The sequence below is a fragment of the Anomaloglossus baeobatrachus genome, chromosome 3 (assembly GCF_048569485.1).
Source record: "Anomaloglossus baeobatrachus isolate aAnoBae1 chromosome 3, aAnoBae1.hap1, whole genome shotgun sequence".
In the NCBI taxonomy this organism is placed as follows: Eukaryota; Metazoa; Chordata; class Amphibia; order Anura; family Aromobatidae; genus Anomaloglossus; species Anomaloglossus baeobatrachus.
In genome coordinates this window covers 620,261,245-620,278,011 of record NC_134355.1, presented here as the reverse complement: position 1 = coordinate 620,278,011, position 16,767 = coordinate 620,261,245, and the positions used below count along the sequence as shown (strand labels likewise).

General features: G+C 44.8%; 1 protein-coding gene across 3 annotated transcripts in view; it reads right to left on the bottom strand.

Annotated features, from left to right (window-relative positions):
- The window catches only part of GRHL1 (grainyhead like transcription factor 1), a 56,358-nt gene that overhangs the window by 23,593 nt on the left and 15,998 nt on the right, over window positions 1–16,767 (bottom strand). For all 3 annotated transcript variants that reach the window (XM_075341104.1, XM_075341103.1, XM_075341105.1), the window contains exons 7-8: window positions 15,767–15,878; window positions 15,581–15,675 (exon numbers count right to left, since the gene is read on the bottom strand). In XM_075341104.1, coding sequence (XP_075197219.1) covers window positions 15,581–15,675; window positions 15,767–15,878 — 207 coding nt within the window. The remainder of the gene's footprint in view (window positions 1–15,580; window positions 15,676–15,766; window positions 15,879–16,767) is intronic.

The window sequence follows — 16,767 nt, the reverse complement described above, 5'->3', positions numbered from 1 at the left end:
ATCGGCATAGAGATGATACTGGAAGCCATAGGACTCTATGAGCTGTCCCAGGCCGAAGGTGTAGATGGAGAAAAGCAGGGGTCCAAGAACTGAGCCTTGGGGAACACCGACAGATAGGGGGCGAGATGAGGAGGTGGTGTGAGAATGGGAGACGCTGAAAGTTCGGTCGGTGAGGTATGAGGATATCCAAGATAGGGCCAGGTCTGTGATGCCCAGAGATGAGAGAATCTGTAGTAGGAGGGAATGGTCTACTGTGTCGAAGGCAGAGGACAGGTCCAGGAGGAGGAGGATAGAGTAGTGTCGCTTGGTTTTGGCGGTTAGTAGGTCGTTAGTGACTTTAGTTAGGGCAGTTTCAGTGGAATGATGCGGTCGGAAGCCAGATTGTAGCTGGTCAAAGAGAGAGCAGGAGGAGAGGAATGAGGACAGTTCAAGATGGACATGCTGTTCTAGTAGTTTTGAGGCATAGGGGAGAAGGGATATGGGGCGAAAGTTTGACACAGAGGATGGGTCAAGGGAGGGCTTTTTGAGGATGGGTGTAATAGAGGCATGTTTAAAGCATGAGGGGAATACACCAGTTGTTAGTGATAGGTTGAAGAGATGGGTTAGGGCTGGGATGAGGACTGCGGTGATGTTGGGGATGAGGTGCGATGGGAGCGGGTCCAGTGCACAGGTTGTTAGATGTGATCTTGAGAGTAGAGTGGAAAGATTGATTTCTGTCATGGTGGAGAAGCTGCATTTGGAGGAAGAAGGCTGAGTAGCTATGATGAGGGGCTGTGGTGATTGTGGGCCAAAGCTTGCTCTGATGTTGTCAACCTTCTGCTTGAAGAAAGAGGCAAAGTCTTCAGCTGAGAGGAGAGGAGAGGGAGGTGGTGCTGGAGGACGGAGGAGAGAATTAAAAGTGTTGAATAGCTGTTTAGGGTTATATGAGAGAGAGGATATGAGGGATGAGAAGTAGGTTTGTTTTGCAGCAGTGAGTGTGGACTTGAAGGTAGTGAGGGACTCTTTATATGCAATGAAGTGCTCAGTGGAATGAGACCTCTTCCATCTGCAGGGGCCAGGTTGTTGCTGGATGTCACACACAGCAACATCGCTAGCAACGTCACAAAAGTTGTTCGTTAGCAGCGATGTTGCTAGCGATGTTGCTTAGTGTGACGGGGCCTTTACAAAACAGCACATATTTAAATAAGCACTGCCCGATTACTACTATCTGGGGAAGATCCCACAGAGGAGTACAAGCCACCTGCTTGCAACCTAGGTTTGAATTAACTGAATAATATCACCAACACCAGTCCAAGGAAGGACGGGTATTTAAGCACCAAAAAAATGCTGATGAACAGCAGATGAGTGGAAGGCGAGCTCCTGCTGGGTCCAAAAGGGAGAGAGATGAATCCAGCAGGAAAGCTACCTATACTAATGAATACTGACAGCAGAAACAATGAAAAGTCAGGGAGCATCCTGCGCAACCAGACACTGTTACCTTCTATGGCCAGAAACCACATGACTGTCAACCGTGACAACATGACTGTGAAAATTACATTTAGTGGCCTCAGTATTACACTCTGAAAACACAAATATAGAGACAACCATGTATGAATGTGACGCCCTGGCCTATCAGGTCATCACAGGGTATTGTGCAATCTGCCCTTCTGTGCAATATCGATCTCCTCCTTGGTTACGAGTCCCTCACCTTTAGTGTTGCCAAGAACAAGCTAACCAAAATCCTAGGAACACTCTAACACACTCACCAGACACACCAGTGGACGGCCTGAATGGAATAGGGTCGCCCCCTTGGGGGGGCTGGTAATTGGGTAGGGGTTCAGGAGTGTCAGGAGACAGCAGTTAAGCAGTGACTCTCAAGAAGAGAGGTCACAAGGCAGTTGAGGAGTAACTTTCAGAGAGAGGAGGTCAGGAGCTGGGCTCCTTGGAACTACTAGGTAGCAGACGTTGGTCTGGGCCTGGTAGGAGCTGGACCCCGGTCGCAGGGGATCGTGACAAGGGGCACGGACTGTCGAGGAGGAAAGTCGGCGGCCTTGTGCCATCACCGGGCAGGGGCCAGGGCACGACAGGGTACGTGGACCCTAGGTCAGGGAGTAGCTTCAGGTGTCCTGACAATTTACCCAACGAGGACGGAGCCTTCAAGATCCGTTCCCCACCCTCTCCAAAATCGGGGTACTAGCGCAACGAGAAGGATAGGACTTTCCACTACACGGTCCAGAAAATCCCAAGCGTGAACCCTGAGAGCAAGCTTCCCTATTTAGCCACAGTGGGGAGCGGGACACGATTAGTTTCAAACTAAAAAGGGACCAACTAGAGGACAAGGTGCCACAGGAAAAAGGTCACAGGCCAAACCAACGGGCACGGGACCCAGGTGTGCTCCCCCTCAGCGGCAGGGTGTCCAGAACTTTTGTTTACTACAGTTGTTGGTGTTATTGGTCTGTGTGAGTACGTAAGTGACCCTTACCTCCCCAACGGCACCTCCCTGTCACCATCAACGAGTCCCGGGGCATCCCCCCTACCTGTGGAGGGGTTAAACACCTGGCTGCCTACACCATCGCCACCAGGTACTCCCAATCGCTGCGGTGGTACCACGCACCACGGGTGGCGTCAAACTTTCTTCCACACCATCCCTGTACATAACCCCTTTGTTGGAGGAACCTCACAACCCCTGGGTCCGGAGCCCTCTCGAGCCACTGCAGATCCGGATCAGAGCAGCCCAGCTGCCGACGCGGGTGGGGGGGGGGGGGAGCGACAAGAATATTTCCAGAATGGAACTGCTCTTTAAGTTTTCCAATGCCTTTGACATGGGATCCACCAGAATAAAAGGATTACAGGTGGACTGCCTTCTGTGGATGATGCTGGTCACTGAGACAATATAGACTTAGCAGGAAGTAGTAAAGTGAGACGAAGAGTAGTCGGCCATCTCTCTGAAGCTGTGTGAAAAAAAAAAAACCTTATGAGAAATATTGAGATATAAAGTAATCTGCGCACTGGACAGATTTCAAAAAGTGGTAAAACTGGTTAGTGAAGTCATCCATAAGTGACATTTATAGGCTATAAGCCATTGCCCTAGTATAGGCCCAACCCCAAGAAACAATCCTCAAAGTATCTTCAGCTTGTTTGGCAAGATTCTTCCTTAGAGGTTTAACAAAAGCATAGAACACGGCACAAAAACCCACAATAACCTGGTTCATCTTCATTCCTCCGGCATAGTGAAATAAACATTGTAATCTGTCAGATCATGCTAGAGGAGTTCATCCATGTACAAAATGTCCCATACTACATTAATATACAAGGTCTGGAGATTGCCAGTCCGATCAGACTCCAACTGACGAAAGCATAGAAGGAACGTTGGCCCAACAGAGGAGATAGAACGTCCATAAACACACTAGATGATCAATAATACTGTACATTTAGTCACGGGTGGTAATTTTTGCTGCACTAGGTCACTATATTGCTACCTGCATGTCTCAGACACTACATGAGGGTGAATTTCTGGCAATCATGACCATGAAAAGCAGTATGAGCCCATGAAGATCTCTCCTAAGCAACTATAGTGAATAAGGGTGAAATTGCCATGAAGGCCACATCATATTTCTTCTCCAAAAAGGAACTATCAAGTAAGTTGGCTTTACAGAACAAGAACTGTTTTTTTGTTTTGGCTCCAAAGCGTTATATTGATAGGGGATAGAAAATGTATTGGTTCCCCACTGCTGCCACCAGCACCAAAACCGGTGTACTAGTCCTCCTGCATCACAAATAGCCACCACAGTGGACAGGGGGTGCAGTGTTAAAGGGAATCCCTCAGCAGATGTTTGCTATGTACACTGAAGCCAGCATGCTGCAAGGGTTAATACAAAGTTAACGGATGCCTGTCTTGTCACGGTCTAATTTGTTGTTTATTTGCCATGGTTGACACTTGACATCATTGCTCAGACTACAAAGTCACATGCACAGCAGTCCAGCAAACCCCCTTCCTCTGATTGTAGATTGATAGTGAGATGTTAATCTCTATTGAGAGCCTGCTGTGGGTGGACACCGCTCTCTCAGCTCTGCTAAATGACTAAAAGCTAAAAATTCTGATTGTGTCAGAACAGCTACAGCCAGTAATCTAAGTAATACATTGTTGGATTCAGGACCAATCTTTGCCTACATCATGGTGCTCTCATGGCTGCAGCCAGTATTCTAAAGCGGGCTTTACACACTGCGACATCGCCCGAACGATCTCGTTGGGGTCACGGAATTTGTGACGCACATCCGGTCGCTTTAGCGATGTCTTTGCGTGTGACACCTATGAGCGATTTTAAATCGTTGCAAAAACGCTTAAAATCGCTCATCGGTGACATGGGGGTCCATTCTCAAATATCGCTGCTGATCAGTGTACGAAGTAGTTTGTCGCTCCTGCGGCAACACACACCGTTATGTGTGACACCGCAGGAACGAGGAACCTCACCTTACCTGTGGCCGCCGACAATGAGGAACGAAGGAAGTGAGCAGGATGTTATGTCCCGCTCATCTCCGCCCCTCCGCTTCTATTGGGCGGCGGTTCAGTGACGCTGCTGCGACATCGCTGTGACGCTGAACGAATCGCCCCCTTAGACAGAAGGAGGTTTGCCGGTCACAGCGACGTCGGTAGGCAGGTAAGTACTGTGATGGGTCCGCGCGATGTTGTGCGCTACGTGCAGCTATTTGCCCGTCTCGCACAACCGATGGGGACGGGTACACACGCTAGTGATATCACAGCATGTAAAGCGGCCTTAAGTAATACATTGTTGGATTCAGGATCTCTTTGCCTACATCATGGTGCTCGCATGGCTGCAGCCAGTAAAGTAATACATTGTTGGATTCAGGATCTCTTTGCCTACATCATACTGCTCTCAGATGAGGTAGCAAAAAACATGCTGACAGATTCCTTTTAAGAATAAATCATGCCTGCTGAGCAGAGAAAAAGCATAGTTCAGAGTTACAGCTGGACACCCTAGGCTCAGACAGCCATACTGGAAGATGGAGGACCAACCTTGCCATCTCAGTGGCAATAGAGGGCATCAGGTAGGGACGGCTACACATTGATAACCGTATAAAATCGGAATCAGGGTGAAGGGTGGCTTTAAAATGTCAATCTACTATACATACAAAACATCACTCCACATATATTACCATTTCCCTCCCATTAGGTAGTCACTCATATGTCGCCTCTCCCACTCAGTTTCACAATAAGCGCTACATGACAGCCTTTATAATACCACAAAAAAAACAGGCAACGCCTTGTTTTAAGAAAGGGCGTCTCAACTGAGCAGCATCGCATTAAATTGCATACCTTGATGTTCCGAGTCACAGGACCAAGCCAATTAGTGGCTAATGAAAACCTATGAATACTGAGTGATACATCTGACGACTGCACATTTACAGGAGTTAACAGCTTCATCTACCGGTTCTGGTAATGGATGACAAAGGCTAGAAGCATCTAAAAATTATATAGGTGCTAAAAATATGTCCCAAATTACTTGCGGTGCAACTCAGGAAAGAGGGAAATTATTATATATAGATATGCAAATAGTTCTAAATTTATATCCGTGTCCTAAGAAATCGGGTCACAAATCCCAATATTGCAAGATGCGAAAGAGAGCAGCAATAGTAATGAGCCGGGTGCCCGATAACGACCCACTCAAAATCAAAAGGGGTCATTAGTAAGTCATTGTAAAGTAAATGTTTTCTTCAGGAAAAAACAACTTATTGCCTAACTTGGTGGGGGTCCGACCACTGGGACTAGCACCAATCGGCAGAAGGGTCAGTTCTGTTAGAACAGAATCCCATGTTCAACTATGCTTTCAATCCTAGCTAACAACCACTTCTCTATACTCCTACTTCTAGACCTATCCTCAGCCTTTGACACTGTCGACCACTCCCTCCTATTACAGATCCTCTCTTCCCTTGGTGTCAGAGACCTCGCCCTCTCTTGGATCTCTTCATACCTTTCCAACCGCAGTTTTAGTGTCTCCCACTCCCACACAACCTCTTCATCCAGTCCTCTTTCTGTTGGAGTCCCTCAAGGCTCTGTCCTGGGACCATTACTTTTTTCTATCTACACATTTGGCCTGGGACAACTCAAAGTCCCATGGCTTCCAGTACCACCTATATGCCAATGACACTCAGATCTACCTCTCTGGCCCAGATGTCACATCTCTGCTGTCCAGAATCCCAGAGTGCCTATCTGCTATATCTTCCTTCTTCTCCTCTCGCTTCCTAAAGATCAATGTGGCCAAAACTGAACTGATCATTTTTCCTCCATCTCACCTACACTCTCTACCTGATCTATCTATTACAATAAATAACATCACGCTCTCCCCAGCACCCAAAGTTCGGTGCCTCGGAGTGACCTTTGACTCTGCCTTGTCCTTCATACCACACATCCAATCCCTCACCACCTCCTGTCGTCTTCAACTCAAAAATATTTCCAGAATCCGTCCCTTCCTCAATTCTCAATCTACAAAAATGCTAGTGCATGCCCTCAATCTCCCGCCTCGACTACTGCAACATCCTCCTCTGTGGCCTCCCTGCTAACACGCTCGCCCCTCTCCAGTCCATCCTTAATTCTGCTGCCCGAGTGATCCATGTCTCTCCTCAGTACCACCCCGCTTCTCCTCTCTGCATGTCCCTCCATTGGCTCCCTATCCTCCATCGTATCCAATTCAAACTACTAACACTGACCTACAAAGCCATCCACAAATTGTCTCCTCCATATATCTCTGAACTAATCTCTCGCTACACTCCAAAAACGTAATCTCCGGTCCTCCCAAGATCTCCTTCTCTCCTCCTCTCTCATTCGCTCCTCATGCAACCGCCTCCAAGACTTCTCCCGAACATCCCCAGCCTTCTGGAACTCAATGCCTCAACACGTCAGATTATCTACTACACTTGCAAACTTCAAACGGAACCTAAAAGACTCATCTGTTCAGAAATGCTTATAACCTTGAATGACCTCACTGCTTCACCACCGTGCGGAGCTGCCGCCCGACCACCGTGCGGAGCTGCCGCCCGACCACCGTGCGGAGCTGCCGCCCGACCTACACCCCACCTACTGTCTCCTCCCCAAAATCCTTTAGAATGTAAGCCTGCAAGGGCAGGGCCCTCTTCCCTTTGTACTAGTCTGTCTACTGTAACCTGTATATGTGTTCTGTATGTAACCCCCTTCTCATGTACAGCACCATGGAATCAATGGTGCTCTATAAATAAATAATAATAATAATCCCTGTAAGGCAATTTACAGCAGCTCAATAGAGATTGAATGGAGCAGTTATCGGCAGTAGACCTGCGGCTCCACTTTCTAAAGAGGATTAAAATTCCCCAATCTGCCCATTAGTGTGGGTCCTAGTGATCGGACCCCCAACAATTAGTGTATAGATTGTAGATCTACAACTTGTTTAACCAGACAACCCCCTTAAAAAAAAAAAAAAAAAAAAAAAGAGTAACTTTTTAAAAAAAAAAAAAAAAAAAGGACTGGAATATTGGCCTTTTGGTTCATTGGGATAAAAAAAAAAAAAAAAAAAAAAAAAAAGGAAAAAAGAAAAATATGATTAGTTCTCCCCATACTCCGGAATGGCTAGTCTACTAAATTATATACATTATTATATAGCGTTATAAATGGATCAGAGTATATTTAACATTTACGGGTGTAGGAAATGATGGAAAAAAAAAAAAAAATCCATAAAAAGGGTTTGTTGGCCGCACTGCTTCCTTAAAAAAGTAAAATAAAATAAAAAAAAATTATAACTGAATGAACTTCCTTGTATTCAAAAAGTTTAAATGTACAATTATTCAGTCAAACACATTTTAGGGTCATATTGACACCTTCATCAGGACAACATACACTGATGAGCAGAAAGGGTAACAATGCTTTGAACTTTTGACTTTCAGGCTCCATATCTCTCCATCCACTACAGCTTTGAGAGTGAGACTACCGTCATTATATAGACAACCATCTTGGCCATCTCATACATAAATTTGACTTGTATCTATCAAGCATATGATTCGTTATGCAGATTAATATCGTGTCACTGCATTGTTACTGTTTTGCTTCTAAAAATACAAAATAATTAAAAAAAATTTAGATTTTGTAAATCCACCTTTGACTTTTAGCACTCACTGACTCCTTTTGGGCACTCAATCAGATTCCATCATATTTCTACCAAAATCTGATCCCAGGTCTCTTCTACACGTTCCCAGTGTTTGTGTATACTGGTCGCTCACTTGGGTCTGTATACATACAGCTTTTTCTTCAACTCTACCTACAAGTGTTGGATTGGGTTAAGGTCTGGGGACTGAGGACAATCCAGCTACTCTGCTTCATCGTCATTGAACCATTTCTTCTCCAATCTCGAAGTTTTCTTAATGTCGTCCTGCTGGAACACTATGTCACCCATTTCATATCCATAGTACTCGAGTGTATGAAGTAGCTCATCTTGTAAGATACTCACATATAGCTCAGCATTGAGACCACAATTGATCCTAGTCCAGTATCCAACACCTTTGGCTGTGACACAACCACATATCGTCAAGCTTCCTCCACTGAACATGACAGTTCCATCAATTTCTCCATCCATTAGCCACTTTTTCCTGCCTTGTTTCTCCCAGACCCATTTGCACCCATCAGAGCCTAGTCTATTGACTTTTGTTTCATTGCTCCAAATCACCCATTTCCAATCTTCTACTGTCCACTTTTCTTCGTTTTGTGCAAATTCAACCTGATACTTATGAGGAAATTAAAGTTGAAGCTTTTTCATCTTTTTTTTGGGCCACCATTCCAGACTTCAGTAACGTGCGTTGCTCGGTGCTTACATGGACATCTGTGATCTCACTATTATGAAGCATACAAGCCGCATCCACTGCCGGGTTTGTCACTCCAGAACTGATGGACCTTGTGATGAGCTGACATGTTGACTCTGATATTTTGCTTGAACATCCATCTCTTGGCCTTTGAATGGATGGACGAACTTCATTTCATATTCTTCCAACTGTCATGGCACTCACATGATACAATTTAGCAATTTTCTTGGCTGAGAGACCACTATCGATGAGCTGGATGATGCAGTTTCTCTTTTCTTGGGAAATCTTCTTCATGGCTGCTCCTCCGTTCAAACCAGTAACCTTTCACTTGGGAAACAACCAAACAACCTAATAACACACTGAGCTTTTAGGGAATGTGAGAACAGGTTATAAATTTATAGTATACAGGAGGAAAAAAAGATTTTTCAAACACCAGGAGCAAAACAGTAACAATGCAGTGACATGACAAGAATCTGCATAACTAATCATATGCTAAATAGTTACAACTCAAATTTATGTATGATTGTCTATAAAGTGACGGTAATCTCATGGTCAAAGCTGTAGTGGATGTGAGATATGGAACCTGAAAGTCAAAATGTTCAAAACATTGTTACCCTTTTGCTTGTCACTGTATCATGCAGGCAATGTAACATACATAGTGCATCATCGGATGATGTGTGACCCATAAAGAAGTAAAACATGACTTAAGATTTACATTAAAACAATAAAAAAGTATTGATCTTCCAAGCATTACTTTATAGCTTTATTCCCGTGCTGGTCACAAATATAATTATTTGGGCAAAAGCAGAATAATATTCACGTGGTATAAATCAACACACTATATATGATATATACCAGATCTCCATCTACACTGTGTGCAGAATTATTAGGCAAATGAGTATTTTGATCACATGATACTTTTTATACATGTTGTCCTACTCCAAGCTGTATAGGCTTGAGAGCCCAATTAAGTAAATCAGGTGATGTGCATCTCTGTAATGAGGAGGGGTGTGGTGTAATGACATCAACACCATATATAAAGGGGTATATATCTGGCGCCCCTGACCTGGTCAGGCACCACTGAGTACTGCACCCATGCTGGGACAGTACTTCCAGGTAATCCTAAGGGCCAGAGTGAGGTGTGTACGCACAGACACATAGCAACCAGGTCTCCCACACCAGTAGATGGGACCCTTGGGTAGTCTCCAGAGGGGGCTAGCTTTCAAATCTCATCATGGGGTGGAGCGGAGAGGCTGAAAGCTAAAGTGCAGAGGTTGTCAGGAAGAGAAGAAAGCCAGTCTGGTGGTGGAGCGCGGCGGTCGCGAGGCAGATACGCGCGCTCACACTAGTCAGACCCTGCGCGGTGTAGTGACAGTTAGCGGGGGAGAACGGTCACCTGGTAGTCAGTCGAGTACGGTGCTCCTAGTGACTAGGCACGTACGGGGTACAGGTCCCTAGATCAGACTCCAGTTTAACGATCTGCTAAACCCGCCGGTGAGGGGAACTACAAGTACCTCACCAACCTTACAGAGTCCGAGCCTCAGCAGCAACACAGGGACCCATAAGGGGATAGAGCCTGGAGCCATCTCAACTGGTCCACGCTGCCGGTAAAGGGGCCAAACACAGGGGAGAAAAGGCAGTAGTGACTCCCTGGATAGACCCCCATGGTACTCCAGGTCAGGGGGTTATCCGAACACAGAAGTGCTAGGAAGGCGAGCTAACCGGTTACCCTCAGACTGGCCCGAAGGAGCTCCTGGTCCTACCTGGTTCATCACAGCAACGCCCGGGTCAGCTCACAGCAACATCAAAGTGAGATAAAAACAGTTGAAAGACTTTTGGACTCAGCCTGTGTTATTCCGGAACCCACTACCCTGCTCACCCGAGCTCCTGGGGCCTGCCTCACTCACGAGAGGCTGAAACATCTGACTGCAGACCACATCAACCCCACACGCTCGTAAAATCTGCAGTGGCGGTGATCCACATCCCTGACCGCAAACCGTGAATGGCGTCACGGCATATACAAAACTAACAGTACCTGTTTCCATACTGAAGAAGCCCTGTGGCGTCCCTGAAGAGGATCAGCATCCCTGGGGCGACACAAATACTTATTAGGCAACTTCCTTTCGTTTGGAAAAATGGGTCAGAAGAGAGATTTGACGGGCTCTGAAAAGTCCAAAATTGTGAGATGTCTTGCAGAGGGATTCAGCAGTCTTGAAATTGCCAAACTTTTGAAGCGTGATCACCGAACAATCAAGCGTTTCATGGCAAATAGCCAACAGGGTCGCAAGAAGCGTGTTGGGCAAAAAAGGCGCAAAATAACTGTCCATGAATTGAGGAAAAATCCAGCGTGAAGCTGCCAAGATGCCATTTGCCACTAGTTTGGCCATATTTCAGAGCTGCAATATTACTGGAGTATCAAAAAGCACAAGGTGTGCCATACTCAGGGACATGGCCAAGGTAAGGAAGGCTGAAAAACGACCACCTTTGAACAAGAAACATAAGATAAAACGTCAAGACTGGGCCAAGAAATATCTTAAGACTGATTTTTCAAAGGTTTTATGGATGATTAAATGAGAGTGACTCTTGATGGGCCAGATGGATGGGCCAAAGGCTGGATCAGTAAAAGGGCAGAGAGCTCCACGCCGACTCAGACGCCAGCAAGGTGGAGGTGGGCACTGGTATGGGCTGGTATCAAAGATGAACTTGTGGGACCTTTTCGGGTTGAGGATGGAGTGAAGCTCCACTCCCAGACCTACTGCCAGTTTCTGGAAGACAACTTCTTCAAGCAGTGGTACAGGAAAAAGTCGGTATCGTTCAAGAAAAGCATGATTTTCTTGCAGGACAATGCTCCATCACATGCATCCAACTACTCCACAGCGTGGCTGTCCAGTAAAGGTCTAAAAGATGAAAAAATAATGGCATGACTCCCTTGTTCACCTGATCTAAACCCCATAGAGAACCTGTAGATCTCACATTTTATGAGGAACCACAGGGAGGGAAAACAGTACACCTCTCGGAGCAGTGTCTGGAGGCTGTGATGGCTGCTGCACGCAATGTTGATCGTAAACAGATGAAGCAACTGACAGAATCTATGGATAGTAGGCTGTTGAGTGTTATCATAAAGAAAGGGGGCTATATTGGTCACTAATTTTTGGGGGGTTTGTTTTTGCATGTCAGAAATGTTTATTTCTAAATTTTGTGCAGTTATAGTGGTTTACCTGGTGAAAATAAACAAGTGAGATGGGAATATATTTGGTTTTTATTAAGTTGCCTAATAATTCTGCACAGTAATAGTTACCTGCACAAACAGATATCCTCCTAAGATAGCCAAATCTAAAAAAAACCCACTCCAACTTCCAAAAATATTAAGCTTTGATATTTATGAGTCTTTTGGGTTGATTGAGAACATAGTTGTTGATCAATAATAAAAAAAAATCCTCTAAAATACAACTTGCCTAATAATTCTGCACACAGTGTACTTGACTCTAGTAGGTGATTGTATTCAAAGCACTGGTTCCATATGATTACACTTAGTGTGGTAGTGTGGAGTTACTGCTCAGGGGGGTCCTGACATGGGGGACATTTTAGTAGGAACAGATGGATGGAAGAGGTCGCTGTTGCAATGTCACTTACATCTTACGTTATATAGTCAGGATGATGTGGTATAGAAATACACTATAACTGGTGAGGACGAATGAGAATTACAAACAATAAACAAACAAAAATAAAATATTGTAATCAATATTCGAGACTAGGCTCAAGAGTCTTCGACAACTGAATGAGAACCCGGTCAGAACTGTGAAAGAAAGTTCTCACATTCGTGACTCCGCAGTGATACAAGTAAATGATGGTCGTCAAAATCCCACTCACACTTTCTGGAAAAAAAATAATCCATATAAAAATGCAGTTCTGTTGCGGATCTCCAGTCTGCACCGAGCTCATTCTTGTGCAGACTTCATATTCAATCCTCTGCAATGGAGTACGGTGAAACCCACAAATAATCCATGTGAATTCTGTCTGTGGATTTTTGGCCAAATCTGCATCTGAAATTTTCCGCGATGCGTAAACATGGTCTAATGGCCAACGGAGAAGAGAGCGCTGAACCCCACTAGGATGCCCTATCCGTGACATCAACTTCCCTAAAGCATGTGCGCTTCACAAGGACTGCAGGAAGGGGTTAAACTACCTGTCTATGACAAACGTTTCTCTCCCCCCTCCTTTGTATTTGGTAAACTGATGGGAAAGAAAGTTCAACAATCCTCGCAGTGTTTGTTTATGAACTCTCCCAGGCATTCACCTCTTTGGCTTCTTACAAGTAACCTGCCGGGCCCTTCACATCAGCGAACGCCAACAATAGTCATCTGCGTGCGGGCAATAAGAAAGAAAAAGAAAGAAAGGAGAGGAAAAATAGAAGAAACCTACACACAACAGTCTCCTTTTACTGCAGCAGCCGATGTATGTAAGGCCATTGTCATGCTCCGGCCGCGGAAGCTCCATTCCAATAGAGTGCATGGATGTGGAGCTCATGTGTACATAGCCGGCATGGAATAATATACTGTATATACTGTATCACACCACAAACAGGCAAATTCCATGTGAAAAAGAGAAAAACAAACAACTCTGAAAGAGGTCTCCAGAGAAACTTTCCATTAGGTGGAGAAGAAGACCTGAAATCTCACAAGTCTGACAGGTGTACTGAGTGTGGGATCATCAGGATGAAAATTAAAAAAAATATAATTTTTTTTTTTTTTTTTACACACACATATATTATTATTATATATGCCGCCCAGGGCTATGGGGTGCTCTGTCTCGGGCCGTATATGTATGGAGACAGTTCACTGGGTGGCCGTTGCCCGGTTTGGTCCTACAGTAGTGAAAGAAAAAGACCTCGCATCACCTCTCGTAGGTGCTCAGGAGAAAAAAAACAATAACTGAAGAGTAACTCCGGCACACTAGTGATTTCCCATAAGTACCAAAAGAGGACACAGTGATTTGATGTCAAAATCCTTTTCTTTTATTTTGTTGGTGCAAAACGTGAAAAAAAGTGCTGTACAATTGTCCGCCAGGTAACGACGTTTCGGCTAACAAGCCTTCATCAGGTCGAACAGACTTGACCTAAACAGGATTCCATACGGCGAGTTCTGTATGATTACAGGTATCCTATATACTCACCTGCCTCCAAATCCTGTTTAGGTCAAGTCTGTCCGATCTGATGAAGGCTTGTTAGCCGAAACGTCGTTACCTGGCGGACAATTGTACAGCACTTTTTTTCACGTTTAGCACCAACAAAATAAAAGAAAAGGATTTTGACATCAAATCACTGTGTCCTCTTTTGGTTCTTATGGGAAATCACTAGTGTGCCGGAGTTACTCTTCAGTTATTGGTCCTACAGTAGGACTGTGAATAAGGAAGCATATTCCGAAACGTGTCCCTTGTCCAAATTTTTAACAAGGATTAATAATGGAAAAAAAAAACAAAAAAAACAAAAAACAAACTTTACCTTAGATGTGCTGGACCTTCATGTTTTTTCTGCTCCTTAACTCAGTTGCAGTACCCTGTAGCGACCAGAGCCTCAGTGGCGCTACATATAATAAATATATATAATTTATTTTAGTACTATTAATTTCTGATTACAGCGCCACATCCAGGTGGATGAAGCTGGAGTGCAATAAAGCGGCGCAGAGGTAGTGAATGATAGGACAAAGCTCACTTCATCTTACTGAGGACCTTTGTTGTTTCAGCCACTGCCTTTGTAGAGCGCAGTAGCCAATTAACTCATTTTGACTTCTGCGCTCTTCATTACTGTATGAAGGATATCTAGCGCACTAGCCACTTAAAGTAGTGGTGGGGACAGACATCTGACTGGTGCAATACCCGACTCCACCCATGGACAAAAGTGGAGCGGTTTCTCAGAAAACAGTAAAAACAAAAATAAAAAAAAAGCATTTCTCTTTTTTTCTCTTTAATCTGGGACAACTCCATTTGAAAGTCCTAAAGGCGTACCTGTGCAATACTCATACTGTAATCAGCATCTTGATGTGGCACACCTGTGAGGTGGATGGATCATCTTAGCAAAGGAGAAGTGCTCACTAAGACAGATTTAGACAAATTTGTGAACAATATTTGAGCAAAAAAGGCCTTTTGTGCACATAGGAGAGAAAAAAAAAAAAAAGTCTTAGATCTTTGAATTCAGCTCATGAAAAAAAATGGGACCAAAAACAAAACAAAAAAAAAAAATGTGTTTAGATTTTTGTTCAATGTAGAATATATGTTCTTAAGTGCCACCATGTTGGGCAGCACATTCACACACTCCGGGCCAGCCGCACACTCCGGGCCAGCCGCACACTCCGGGCCAGACGCACACTCCGGGCCAGACGCACACTCCGGGCCAGACGCACACTCCGGGCCAGACGCACACTCCGGGCCAGACGCACACTCCGGGCCAGACGCACACTCCGGGCCAGACGCACACTCCGGGCCAGACGCACACTCCGGGCCAGACGCACACTCCGGGCCAGACGCACACTCCGGGCCAGCTTCCTGAACTGTAAGCCTGCGGTCAGCAACAGGAAAACCCATCTGTCATACCCTCGCAGGTTAATATACATCCTGGAATCAGGTAGCTACCATAATAAATCAGATTACATCGATGAAGGCGTAACGCAGCAGGTAATTAAAGCGTGGGACGATTATAAACACAACACACCCTTTTAATTATGGTACAAATGTAGCAATATAAAAATTAAAGCTTGACACGTACCTTGCCTTCATCATTCAGGTCCCAGGTGAAGGAGATGGCGTTGTAGGCGATCTCCTCGATGTTGCTGATTGTGTTGAAGCTTTCTTTGTAGTCGGCTGCAAAAAAAACAAATAGGTCAGATTAAAATCTAGAGAAAAGTTAGTAATGAATAGAAGAATATATATGTCAATAGGTAACGTATCTCACCTATATCGATGCATCTCTGTTTAGCAGTGTGCTGTCTAGAATGCCAATATTTCCAGTGGCGGAGCTGGTCTTCTCGGCTTTTATCATCAGCAAACACAACCATAATGACACTCTGTAAGAGGAGGAGATACAGACGGGTCATCAGAATATACCTAATCGTACTGATATTATGATTAGAACAGAATTTGTAGCAGCAGGTAACTGCTATGTGGCCTGTGAGTTGGTGGACGAAGGTGGACGTTGCCAAACAGCCCAGTCCAGTCCAGTCATCCTGACATCCAGTGTATACGTATGGCAGAAGTCAGGGGGATTTGTATGACATGAACGTGGCATCTAAGCAGTTAAATCATAGTGCAAGAGCCCTCCATCACCTACAATGAGGCACCGCAATGCAATTATGGGAACTTGATCAGTTTTTTTTTTTTTTAATAGCAACGGGGAACCCCCAATTTAGTCCTTTGCTATGGAACCCCCAGATTTCACACATACACTGCTTCACCTAAATAGGGATGAACGATACAATACCTGGCAAAGGCCATAGACAAGAATGTTTTTTTGTTTGTTTTTTAAAAGTAAATCCACTTTATTATAATCCAAGTACCGCTCACCAATTGTATCTTAGAGGATACAGTCCCACAAGTTGCAACTGTTCAAAAAGTTCGCCACCTTCTTCCCCCTGATGAAATGATCCAAACTTCCTAAGATCGTGAAACGTACGTCAGGGTCCTCGCTCCAGGGGGACCGCTCTGCTGCTCATCACCTGGCTGTGTTATGACTATGGGTATGCTTACTCAAATGTTATGGCTTACGCTGCCCACAGTCTTTGACTTTCCTTGCTGCTAGGGTTACGTGCATTCTGGGTCTACAATACCAATACTTTTTGATGTGTATACTCTGGTATTTGTAGTACTACTTCTTTGAATTTATGACACTGTACTATTTATTTAATTTTTACGGTTTACTTGTTCGTAGTACTTTTATGCTCTGACTGTGCTGCGATC